This window comes from Chrysemys picta, chromosome 10 (assembly GCF_011386835.1).
Source record: "Chrysemys picta bellii isolate R12L10 chromosome 10, ASM1138683v2, whole genome shotgun sequence".
In the NCBI taxonomy this organism is placed as follows: domain Eukaryota; kingdom Metazoa; phylum Chordata; order Testudines; family Emydidae; genus Chrysemys; species Chrysemys picta.
This window is the reverse complement of record NC_088800.1, coordinates 57,616,445-57,629,017: the sequence shown is the minus strand read 5'-3', so window position 1 is coordinate 57,629,017 and position 12,573 is coordinate 57,616,445. Positions and strand designations below refer to the sequence as shown.

General features: G+C 50.3%; 1 protein-coding gene across 2 annotated transcripts in view; it reads left to right on the top strand.

Moving 5' to 3' along the window:
* RHOT2 (ras homolog family member T2) overlaps window positions 1–12,329 on the top strand; it is a 29,209-nt gene extending 16,880 nt beyond the window's left edge. For both annotated transcript variants that reach the window (XM_005306113.5, XM_042861584.2), the window contains 8 exons: window positions 739–823; window positions 2,447–2,592; window positions 2,701–2,801; window positions 2,907–3,037; window positions 3,759–3,839; window positions 4,426–4,548; window positions 4,860–5,062; window positions 7,378–12,329. In XM_005306113.5, the coding sequence (XP_005306170.1) occupies window positions 739–823; window positions 2,447–2,592; window positions 2,701–2,801; window positions 2,907–3,037; window positions 3,759–3,839; window positions 4,426–4,548; window positions 4,860–5,062; window positions 7,378–7,495 (988 nt within the window). In that variant the 3' untranslated portion in view covers window positions 7,496–12,329. The remainder of the gene's footprint in view (window positions 1–738; window positions 824–2,446; window positions 2,593–2,700; window positions 2,802–2,906; window positions 3,038–3,758; window positions 3,840–4,425; window positions 4,549–4,859; window positions 5,063–7,377) is intronic.
* Window positions 12,330–12,573: the final 244 nt, after the last annotated feature.

The following is a 12,573-nucleotide window of genomic DNA, read 5'->3' as shown; positions in this document are numbered from 1 at the left end:
GTTTTCAAATGGTACCTCACAAGACATGCCTTGTACAAAACGTATTGCACTAGCGTGTAGGGTATGAAGACGGGTGTATTCTGTCACGGCCACTCTGTCTCTTGCTGAATACTGCACTTGGAGCTCATGGCAGAGCAAAATCAACACAGGAGGGGCTGCGGCAGCGTTACCCCCCCACTTAGATAAGCATCCCAGGCCCAGGGAAGAACCATGTATTCCTGTAAATCAGGGGCACCCAAACAGCACCAGTTGAGAGCTGCATTAGCACCTTGCTCACGGACTGCGCCCAATTGCTTTGAAATGGAGCAGGTTGCAGCCAGGCCACTGGGATCAAAATGAGGCATAGTCAGCTGGGAGCTGTAGTCTCTTAAAACCATTGTAGGGCACCAGGGCCTGCACTCTGGCCTCCCCTGTTACGGGTGTTTGTGACACCACTGACCCAGGTCCATTGGAGGTGTGTGCAGGTGGTTGGCCTGTTTGACTCTGAGGGCACATGCAGTCAGTGAGAACTACTGCAATAGGCTCCGTTCAAAGGAGCCAGACCATGGGCCAGATCCTCCCTTCTCGTGGAATTGTTTTGTGCTGTTGGGTGGCGTGGAGCAGCCAGAGTGATTCCTGTGCTAGTCACCAGGCTCAATGAAGAGAGGTCTGAGTGGACGTCCCCGGTGTGGGAGTTAGTATGTCCCTGAGTGCCTGGTTGACGGGTTGCACTGACTTGTTCTCTCTCCCTCCCTGCAGGTTCCGCGTGCCCCAGGGCTGCTCCACGGAGCTCAATCACTTTGGATACCAGTTTCTGCAGCGGATGTTTGAGAAGCACGACAAGGTGAGCTGGGCTTGGCAGGGAGTGGGGAGGCAGGTGGCTGTCAGGCTGTCCGGTCCCCCTGTGAGTACCCTCGCAGTCTCGCAGACATGCTTAGCTGCCCCTGCACTCTTGCTCACAGGTGCATCTTTGTAGCTGCTCTGCACACAGTCCCATCTGCTTATTCTGTTGTCCTTGCATTCTCCTTCCTTGGGGGGATTGGGGTAAGGCAGCCCAGGGCCGTCCTCTTTCACACAGAGAAAGCATCTTCATCACATGCATGTGACCTCTGGATACAGAGGCTATTTTGCAACGCATTGTAGCTAGGAGTTAAACCAGACTCTGGAAACTCCAGCTGGTGCAGAGCATGGGTGCCAGCTGTCTGACCAACACAGCTTGTTGAGAGCACACAGTTCCCGTGCTCTGATCACTCTAAACTTGACTGGATGCTCAGTGGGTAGCCATTAAAGTCTGGGTCTTGATAAGCTCCCTGCGGCTGGGGCTGGGCTGTCATGGAGACTGCCTCTCTCTGCATAACCATAACCTATGATAGCGCCCGCCCTCGAACAGTGGAGTTCTTAGTAACAAAGGGGAGGCTACTAGGAATTGGTGACAGAGCCACCTTGGCAGCTGGCCCACAGCAGTGGAACAATTATAAATGACCACACACCAGACAGCCATCAGGGAGAGCACAAGGCCCAAAGAGGGGAGAAGGAAGAAAGCAGTTTTTGCTCTTTTCTGGCTCTTTGAAGAATGAGAGAAGAGCGTGCCAGCTCTGTGCAGCTTACCCATCTGGGGCATGATGCTCCGGTTCCGCAGTGGTGTGCGCTGCAAAAACACACAAGCCCCTGTGTGCTCTGAGGCAGGCCAAGCCTCAATTCTGCAGCACTCCAGTGTGGCAAACTGATAACTCTGTGGCAGCTTCCTTTACATATTTTTAAAAAGGAGGTTTCTTGAGTTCAGTCCGAAGGCAAACAGCCCGATCGCTCATTGCCCCGTTATTTGGTTATTAAATTCCATGTTACACTGCTCCTGCATTTTCCATTCCCGACGTATTACTGCATCATAGAAGCTGTCTGGGGCAAAGCTGGTAGCTGAGTGATGGGCAGTTAGAGCTTTTGGCCCCTGAGAAAGTGTGGAAGGAAGTTGGGGATTGTAGGGTAAGCACATGGGCTGGGTGTTTCTGCTAAAATGATCAGCAGTGAAACAGCTGTTGCCATGAAGTTACCATCTCTAGGCTTCAGGGTTAGCACTCCCGTGAAGAATGATGTCAGTTTCACACTGGATAGATGTCAGTTTCAGACTCATTCAGAATTTCTGCAGACTCAGGAAGACAACATTGCATTGTTTTACAGGTGGCTCACATTGTGGAGGGTGTCTCTGCAGCTAGGAGGATTAGAAATATTTTTTTCAATAAAAGCTTATCCGGAGCAAAATTCTGCAGCAGCAAGTGATTTCTTCACCAAGATGTGCAGTCACAGAAACACAGAGTATATGGGGCTCTGTCTGGGCCCAGATAAATATATCACTTAGGCCTTATTAGCCAGCATGTGTGCATATAGAGCTGTGCACAAGAGTGTATCCATAATGCTCTGGGTCTCCAGGTGGCTCCCGCTTCAAGCATCAACTCTCCCTTTGTGTTCCCAGGATGGAGATGGAGCCCTCTCACCTGTAGAACTACAGAGCTTCTTCAACGTCTTCCCCTATGTGCCCTGGGGACCTGAACTCTACAACACGGTATGCACCACTGATAAAGGCCTGCTTTCACTGCATGGATTCCTCTGCCAATGGACGTAAGCGCAGTCCCTCTCCATCCCCCTTACTCCAGTTCACTTAGCACATCCCTGGCTCCATCAGGGTTCTCTGTAACTGGCAGTGTTCTCTTTGCTTGGATCCCCCAGGCTGGTATCCTATCTGGATGTCCATCACTGCTTAGAGTACCTGGGTTACTTGGGCTACCCCATCTTCTCTGAGCACAACTCTCAGACACAGGCCATCACAGGTACGTCATCCCTCCAGTGTCTCCAGCATTGCTTCTGCTATCCTTGGACTCTTGGTGCCCACCCTCCTAGTGCTAACACTGGGCTCTCTGCATCCCCTACTCCAGTTACCCGGGAGAAGAGAATCGACCTGGAGAAGGGTCAGACCCAGAGGAACGTCTTCCTCTGTAAAGTGATTGGCCCCAGGGGCACCGGCAAGTCTGCGTTCCTGCAGGCCTTCCTCGGGCGGAACCTGGCTGTGAGTATGCATGCTTTCCTCCCCCCAAAACCCCTTGTCTCTCACCTGGAAGCTTGAAAAGATGAGGGCTTCAAACTCCTCCTGTGTCGCTGTGCATATGTAAAGCAGTCCTGCGCATGTACTGACTAGGGGCTGGGAGCCCAATGCCTGGAGTATCAGCAAGGAGACCCATTAATTCATCTACTTCATCCCTCTGGCCAGTGCAGGATTGTTCCCTACAGCACATTCCCTCATGCTTTATTCCGACTAGTTTGAATGTCCCAAACAGTGAGGCTCCCACCAGTTCCCGTGGGTGGAAGATCTGGTAGATCTCTCTGTTTTTTCCTGATATTCATCCTAAGTTTTCCTTCATTTCCTGGAGCAGAGCAACACATTCCTTCCTCACACTGCTTCCTACACTAGCAGGCCACTCTCTGCCCTGGGGTTGTGGGGGAATCGCCCGTTCCCTGGGATGAATGGATGAGGAAGCATCTAGTCTTCATAGCTGCTTACTCAATAAGTTTGTGTCCTCTCTGGTTCAGAGGGCAGCTTGCTGTGAATGGCTTTGTGCATGTGCCAGAAGCACAGGGAGGGCTGGACCCGCTCCCCTGTAATAATTTTGCTTCCAATAACAGGTCGCTGTAGCGCTTGGGGACTCTTGGGACAATGTTCACAGACCCCAATCCATGGTAAACATTCTCTCTTCCTCATGGCTGTACTGCTGTTGTCCCCTTCCTTGCAGGCACACAGGGAGTCCCCGGGAGAGCTGTCCTTCTATGCAATCAACACTGTCCAAGTCAGTGGCCAGGAAAAGTATTTAATAGTAAGTCCCGTGGAGCAGGAGACTGGGGCAGCTCTTGAGGATGGACTAGCCGCTTCCTTGGCCATGCGGAGAGAGCAGAAAGGCTTCATGGGGATCTTAGAGATGTCTCAATGGAAATGGTCATGAGGAGGATGCAAGCAGCATTTAAGACCTCTCCAATATGCAACCCCCAGTCTGAAGAGGCCATTCTGAAGTATCCTCATGGTTTCCAGTGCTGTTTGCTTTGTCCGGTAGTTAAAGATCTATCTCTGCTAGGCAACCACTTTTGGGTGCTCTCTAGAGGTGTGGCATATGCACCACCTACAAAGAGGCATGGAGAGGTTAGTGACTCATCACGAGTCATAGAGCAGGTCGCTGCAGTCCTGACTCCCAGCCCTCTGCTATAGCAGCTAGATCACAGCAGCGTATGGGGCTTCTGCTTCTGCAGCTGCCCTGACATGCTGTTCCTGTGACAGCCTGGGGTTGGCATGACCTGTGCATTGGCAGGAGAAGTGCCACAGTCTCCAGCTGCTGTGTGATCTCCTGGCTTCGTGTGCTCTTGGCTATCTTCTCTTGGGCCACTTCCCTTTTCTTTCCTCTGCTCCAGTTGTATGAGATTGATGTGGACACGGAGTTCATGAAGTCGTCGGACGCGGCGTGCGATGTCGCCTGCTTAATGTACAACGTGAATGATCCCAAATCTTTCAACTATTGCGCCTGTATTTATAAGGTAAGCATCACGTCCTCCCCTGAGCAGCAGCCCCAGTCTCTGGGAAGGAAATCTGCGTCCTGGGAGGGGCAGGCTGTGCCGCACTGAGGATCCCTGCTTGCGCTGTCCCATCTGTCAGTGCTTGCATCATGACAGCAAAGCACTACTCGTGCTGCCAGGGATCCTGCAGTTGAGCCCCCTCACACCAGAACTCACTTGCTGTCCTGCAAGGTGATCTTCCCTCCACCCCTGCTCCCTTTCCCCTCGACATTTAGTGGGTGATGACCACTTCGCTTTATCTCCCTGTCGGGACCTTTGTGTCTCCTACACAGCAACACTACATGGATGGACAAATTCCCTGCATCTTCGTCGCCTCCAAGTCAGACCTGCCAGAAGTGACTCAGCAGCATGGACTCTCGCCTGCTGAGTTCTGCTACAAGCATCGCCTGCCGCCACCGTTCTACTTCACCTGCAACAGCCCCGGCCTGCCCAGCACCACCATCTATACCAAACTGGCCACGGCAGCCGCCTTCCCGTTAGTACTCGTTCGGAACCGAGAGAGAGCGTGGGCAGGCAGAATGCATGTGGGACTGAGGGGTGCATGTTAACACAGCCTGCAAATGTTATCAGCCCAGGCCCATGTTATGGCACTTAGATGGTGATGAACGGGATCCTTTTTAAGCCAAAAAGCACTTTAAATACATCAGTTTATTTTTATTTTATGGCTTATTCCTGTCAGATCTGAGCGCCTCACACATTCCTAAATGTATCTTCCTAGCATGCCTGGGAGGTAGGGAGGCATCACTGTCCCCATCTTACTGAGGCATAGCACGACATGCCTGATAGCACTTACAGGAAGTCAGTGGCAGAGCCAGGGAAAAGAGCCCAGATCTGCCTTAGCCACAGGACCAGTCTTCCTCTCCTTAGTGTGAGTAGGGTCTGCAGAGGGCGTCTGTAAAAACAGCACCTTCGCTTCCACTGGCCTGCCAGGCATCAGGTGTGGCCTCCTTGTAAACTGAAAGAAGTGTGTAGCCCGGCACAGCCAGCTCAGCTGTGGGGGAGAGAGCTGGATCCTGCTCCAGCCCCTGCACCGCCAACAGAATTGTCAACTACGTTCCCGTTGCAGGATCTTCATTGTTGATGCGTGAGTTGGAAAGAGCCTAGCGGGAATTTCCTGTCCCAGGCGCTGAGCTTGCAGCTCTGGCATTGGTCTTGTATTTTCCCCCTAAACTGATCAGATTTGTACCGAGATCAGTAAACTGGAGCCCCATAAGGCCGTTTGTACAGAGTTGCTTTCTGGTGTAGAAATGAGTCGCCCAGTCAAGCAGATTAAGGCTCAATATTTAGGTTTGGCAAAAGAAAGTGACTAGAAAAGTTCCCGGATAGACCATTGCCTGCAGTAAGAGCATTGTTTTAGTAGAGTGGAGCTGGACAGTGAAACTGACCTGTCTGGTTAGACGCAGGGAGTAAACTCCTACTGGGAGTAAATTAGATTGTTAATTCTAGAAGAACGATAAGCAGATACGAGATTTTTTTCGTTGGTCTCCATTCAGTAAACATTTTTTCTTTTAGCACTGACGCTTTTTTCTCCATCATGTTAAAATTTAAATATTCCTAATATATCTAGGAACTTCAGTATAAATAAATAACATGCGTAATGGAGGCCCTGGGATTGGCTGTTCTTTGATTCAGCAGTGTATGAATAATGGATTTTTCTCTCCTCCTTGGGGATGTGCCTGGAGTCTATAGAACTGGATAATGCAGGCTTGCTAAGGCAGCTGACTTGCATGGGGAGGCTTGGTCCTGTCTGCTTACCATCCTCGCAACTGCACCGTAATGCACTCTAGATGGGCAGGCTCCACCGACCTGTCCTGTGGGCGACTAGTGGCCTTGATCCTCCAGGGCAGGGGGTCCCCCGCTTTGAAAATATTTCAGGCTGTGAGGATCCCCTCCTCCTGCCCAAAAAAGTGTTAGCAAATTACTGTACATATCGGCTTACCATATTTCAAGTTCCCAAATAGAGGCCATGGGGAGGGCAGGTACAGCAGCTGCCATGCTCCATCAGGGAGCAGCAGTGCAGAAATAAGGGTGGCAGTACTATACCATGCCACCCTTTGGACAAAAAAGAGGTCATGCCTGGGAAAATCCGAATATATGGTAACCCTATGCTAAGGGTTAACTAAACACTGTAATGAAATGCAAAGGATCTAAAGATGATGGTAATATTTTTTGTGATTTCACAACCCCCCTACAATTGTCTTTTGGGTTGGGATCCCCAGTTTGAGAAATGCTGTTCTCTAGGGCTTTCCAGTAACTGCCACTTCTCAGCAGCCCGTGGTGGGTTTGATGTATTTTGGTCTCAGCGTTGAAAGGTGTAAATGCAGCTTGGCCTAGAAAGGAAGAGGTGTAACTCCTGATTCGTGCCAGTTACTTCAATGATGTTGTGCTATTTATACCCTTGCTAAGAAAAAAGCATGTCGGTAAAGCCTGTATCCGTCCCACCCGTTCATAAATACACTCAGAAAAGCAAAGGAATGGCTTTATTCCATTGTAATCTGCTCTGATGAGCTACCAAATTGTCCTCCCCTCCCCACCCCCGTTGTGCTTCTGCTTTTCAGGTTCTCTGCTCTACTCAAGGGGTGAGGCTAGCTCCATCGTCCTCTGGGTCATGCCGGTGCAGAGCGCTTATTCCAGCACGACTGCTCTGGAAGCCGAGGGCTGGCCATAGGAGTCTACCGCATGGCCAAGTGCATCCTGTCCTCTTGGGCTGACAGTTTCTCTAGTGTCTGTGTGGTTGTAGGACCTTGTCTGTGCAGTTCACTGAACGGCTTCTTGTCTGTTTCTTTGCAGTCACCTGAACGACACCGAGCTGGGAGCTGCGTCCTTCTGGCTCAGGGTAGCCTTGGGAGCCAGTATCGCTGCTGTGGTAGGATTTGCACTTTACAAAGCGCTGGCAAAGAGCAAATAAGGAAGAAGAGAACTGACCTTCCCTCCTCCCCCTCCCAATGCTTACCTAAGACAGACACCAGCTTCCTTCTCCTACTACCATGCACCCAGGTAGGCGGGATCAAACTGGCTGTCCTTGGACCCCTGGGAGGAAATTCCTTCCTCCCCCAAACCTGATTTCAGCACCAGCAAAGCAGACCCACAAACAGGATCCTCCAGACCTAATGACACCAACCAGCATGGCCAAGAACGTTGTTCTCCTCTACACTTGCAACGTACCCATCACTAGGGGTTTGACTCCGAACGCCCCATTGCTCAACGTTACCCTCAATCCACTCTGCCGTGGGAATGTCATGGTCTCCCCTTGCCATGTCTGGGCATCTGCAGAACCTGGAGTCCAGTCTCCCTGGAGCTTTGAGGGGGTCACCTGTGTCTCTTTTAATATTGTTTTTAAGACCAGCTCAGACTTGAAACAAACGACGCGCTTTGGGAAAGCTGTACATATCTTTCAGACCGGGGATGGCAGCGATCACGCCTGTCCAGTCTTGTATTCCCAGGGAAGGTATCATTTTATATCACAATGTGATTCTCGGGGACTTCCTGGAGCCTGCAGGGACTCTGCAAGCACCATAGTTGTGTTTTCTCTCCTCTGGGGTGGAGTTCTGCAGCGGGCTCGCTGTCCTGTCCTTCTAGCACAAGGTCGATCAGGAAACAACGGACAAACTGGGATTTAGGAAGCCGAGGCTACCTAGAGAATGTATTGTCAAAGGTGCCGCACGGAGGGGGATTCACCCGTTGTGCTCCTTGCCATCTAGTAGCCATCTAATGTCTTCTGGTATTTATTGGCATATCCTTGTGTTGACTGCTGGCCAAACCCTATTGTGGGCAGTTGTCCTGAATACGTCCTTACCTTAGGGGCATTGTGACTCTCCAAGCTGCCGGAGTTTAGCAAAGCTCCACTTCTGGAAGCATTGTCGCTTACAAGGTGTTCCAGGGACCCTTTGGCCCTTTCCACATGTCCAGGGATGCCATTGGATCCAAGTTCATATCAGAAGCCTTTACAATGGTCACCAACAACCCCCTTAGATTAGTAAAAGGGAGCCTTTGAAAACTTAATCTACTACTTCCCTTGGCTTTGGGCAATGGAAATTGCTTCGTTACTTTCCCTTTCTGGCTTTCCTGCACTAGCTCAAGGCTGCCGCTTTGGGGTTGCAAACACTGCAGGGGTAGTGGGGTTTGGATTGGAACCTGCCCTCCTGTTTTCTGTGACTTTTACGTTCAATGTCATGAAATGACTTTTTAATAGTAGGCTTTATCAGATGTTTTTTTTAAATTCCATTTGGGTCTAACCGACCTGTGTCCCCATAAAAGACCCTGCATTGTGACCTCACTCCAGTGTCAACCAAAAGCAATCACTAGAAAATGATTTCCAGGTGCTCACTGCCTGCCAGCTCAGCCAAGCTTCTTAGCAGCTCCTATTCCAGCCAGTCCCACCATGCACAGGTATGGGGGATTGCTGCCTGGCAGATCCTTCGTCAGCTTGTCCCATCCCGCCCTTCACAAGGCTGTTTTCCCTTTTCATACCCCATCCTGCTTGGGTCGCCAGTATTAATAGACATCATAGATTCTAGGACTGGAAGGGACCTCGAGAGGTCATCGAGTCCAGTCCCCTGCCCTCATGGCAGGACCAAATACTGTCTAGACCATCCCTGATAGACATTTATCTAACCTACTCTTAAATATCTCCAGAGATGGAGATTCCACAACCTCCCTAGGCAATTTATTCCAGTGTTTAACCACTCTGACAGTTAGAAACTTTTTCCTAATGTCCAACCTAGACCTCCCTTGCTGCAGTTTAAGCCCATTGCTTCTTGTTCTATCCTTAGAGGCTAAGGTGAACAAGTTTTCTCCCTCCTCCTTATGACACCCTTTTAGATACTGAAAACTGCTATCGTCCCCTCTCAGTCTTCTCTTTTTCAAACTAAACAAACCCAATTCTTTCAGCCTTCCTTCATAGGTCATGTTCTCAAGACCTTTAATCATCCTTGCTGCTCTTCTCTGGACCCTCTCCAATTTCTCCACATCTTTCTTGAAATGCGGTGCCCAGAACTGGACACAATACTCCAGTTGAGGCCTAACCAGCGCAGAGTAGAGCAGAAGAATGACTTCTCGTGTCTTGCTCACAGCACACCTGTTAATACATCCCAGAACCATGTTTGCTTTTTTTGCAACAGCATCACACTGTTGACTCATATTTAGTTTGTGGTCCACTATAACTCCTAGATCCCTTTTTGCTGTACTCCTTCCTAGACAATCTCTTCCCATTCTGTATGTGTGAAACTGATTGTTCCTTCCTAAGTGGAGCACTTTGCATTTGTCTTTGTTAAACTTCATCCTGTTTACCTCAGACCATTTCTCCAATTTGTCCAGATCATTTTGAATTATGACCCTGTCCTCCAAAGCAGTTGCAATCCCTCCCAGTTTGGTATCCTCTGCAAACTTAATAAGCGTACTTTCTATGCCAATATCTAAGTCGTTAATGAAGATATTGAACAGAGCCAGTCCCAAAACAGACCCTTGCGGAACCCCACTTGTTATGCCTTTCCAGCAGGATTGGGAACCATTAATAACAACTCTCTGAGTACGGTTATCCACCCACCTTATAGTAGCCCCATGTAAATTGTATTTGCCTAGTTTATCGATAAGAATATCATGCGAGACCGTATCAAATGCCTTATTAAGTACTGATTTTGCCCCAGATCCCTAAGTAGCCCCCTTAAGGGTTTAGCAAGCCAATGCTCAAACCACTGAGCTATCCCTCCCATCATGGGAGGTGTGTTAACCTGGGCAAGGATGGCGTGTTTGGCAGCGTGATATAGCGGCTGATTAAGCAAAGGACTGATGTGTCTGAATTCACCGTTAGAAATGTGGGGTGTCTATACTACCTGCACAGTGTCAAACCAATACTGTAATGTTACTGTGTCAGCTGCAGTCCCTGATGGAATCTGTGCCGTTGGTGCGGATGCTCAGTGATCGGGTATTGTGCAGCTAAGTAGCCAGTGTCTGTACTGCAAGGCCATGGTCTCTGCGGGGCTCTCCAGCGGCACATGATACTTTGCATACGTAGCTTTCACTGTTGAGTCTCCTGGAAGTTCTTTGAACCAGAAGTTTTGCTTTCCCTGATATCCTGGCTTTTTCTGATCCAAAGTGGTTAACTGGCAGATGCAGGGGCTGTCAGCCCATTGCTGCTCCTTCTCTTGTACAGACACCAGCTCCCATTTCATCGGCCCAGCACAAAGCCCCTATGGGACTCGCTGAAGACCGTCCCAGGGTAAGGACTGTCTTCTCCGCCAACCAATCCAGGCCCGTCTCTGCTTTCCTCACCTCCCGTCTGCATAAAGTTTCTGCTCTGTTCATGCCTGTTGCTGGAGAGCTGGAGAAAAACATAAAGTATTGATTCAGGAAATGCCGCTAGCACTTCAGCCTTTTGTGCGCACTCAGGGCAGGCTTGTGTACAGTATACTTGTGGGATGACCTGATGGAAGATGTACCTGTTTCCTGTATGCTTCTCTATAGTTTAAAATAGTTTCAGGCTGCAGTCCGAAGGCTGGGCTCGTAACAGGAGCGTGCATTTAAAGCCGTTGGTGTAGGGGGTCCTCTGGCGACTGAGTACAGCGTCTTCCTCCTTAACAGGCTTGCTGGGGTGGGGACTGGGCTGGCTCCCCAGTCTGGGGGCAATGCATCTCAGACTCTTCAGCTGGGCCTGCTCCAGGGGGCTTCTGAAGAAGCTCAGCACGGCCCCCGTCCTCTCTGATTCTTGGTGGTGGGTAACGTGTGTGATTGTCCAAGTGGCTCCTGCTGCGGAGCCTGTCTCTCCGAGCTGAGGGAGAGAAGGGTGGGGTGGGGTGATTTTGAATTTGTGGCATTGGCTTTGCCCGTGGCGGTGGGCCGAAGTCTCTTCACCAGGGGGTGGAGGAAGAGCACCTACCAGCTGCCAGAGACACCTGTGCAGGGTGCTGTTGCACAGATCTGCGAGTCACTGTGCTTGTGTGGCTCTGCAGCACAGAGCTACTGGCAGCGGGTGCCTCCCTCAGGCCAGGGGGCATTTGCTAAATCAAGGCAAAGGGCTCCAGGGCATTTCTCTTTTTAACCGAGCCACGGTCCCCTTTTTCAGTGTTCACACAGGGCACAGCCTTTGCCAAAGGGCCCTCCTGTCCTGCTCCAGGCTGCCCCATGACAGCCTGGCACAGGTAGAAGCATTTCAGAATTCAGCTAGCAATGCCCAGCTGTCTCTGTCCTCGGGGCTTGCCACGGCTGAGAGGAGCTGGTCTTTGTGACTGTCCATGTGAGGTGCCATCAGCCCACCGGTGGCCTGGGATTGAGCTGTGAGTTGAGCTGTCCCTAGGAGTCACTCTCATGACAGAGCTGCCCTCCTGGTTGAAATGGAGGGCACAGTTTTGTGGTGTTCTTCCCCCTTGTTCCCTTGCCCACCTCTCATTGCTGGCGGGAGTAATGTTGGTCCCACCATACAGTGGAATCTGCACAATCTGGTTGGATTATTTTTCGGGCCCCCAGAAACCATGTTTGCTGTGCTTTGGGGGCCAGGTCCATGTCGAGTTTCCCATTTTACTGGCCGTTCCCCAGTCCTTGTTTGAGTCTGTTAACTCTGTGATGGCCTCCTGTCACAGCCAAGACCCAAATGTGGCATCTTCTATATGAGAAACACTGTCATGAAATGCAGAGGCTGAAAGGCCTTCTGCCCTTGACACTGTGTTCCAATGACAGTCCGGATCCTATAAAGCCATATGATTTTATCAGATGAATTCTGTAAGAAAATAAATTTTTTATGCACCTTCTGGCTGCAAATTCCTTGTCTGCTTTTCTTATTGGTGGGGGAGGGGGAAGGTGAGTTGTCCTCTAGGTGTTTCATGCAGATGAAACCACCTTGGAGCATACCAAAGCCGAAGATTTGGGAATAGTAAGATTTGGGAATAGTGTATATATATTATTTGCCCCCATCCTGCTAGGTACTGTACGAACAGAATCGAAGATGGGTCCCTGTCCCAAAGAGCTTACAGTCTAAGAGGAGATCTTAGATCT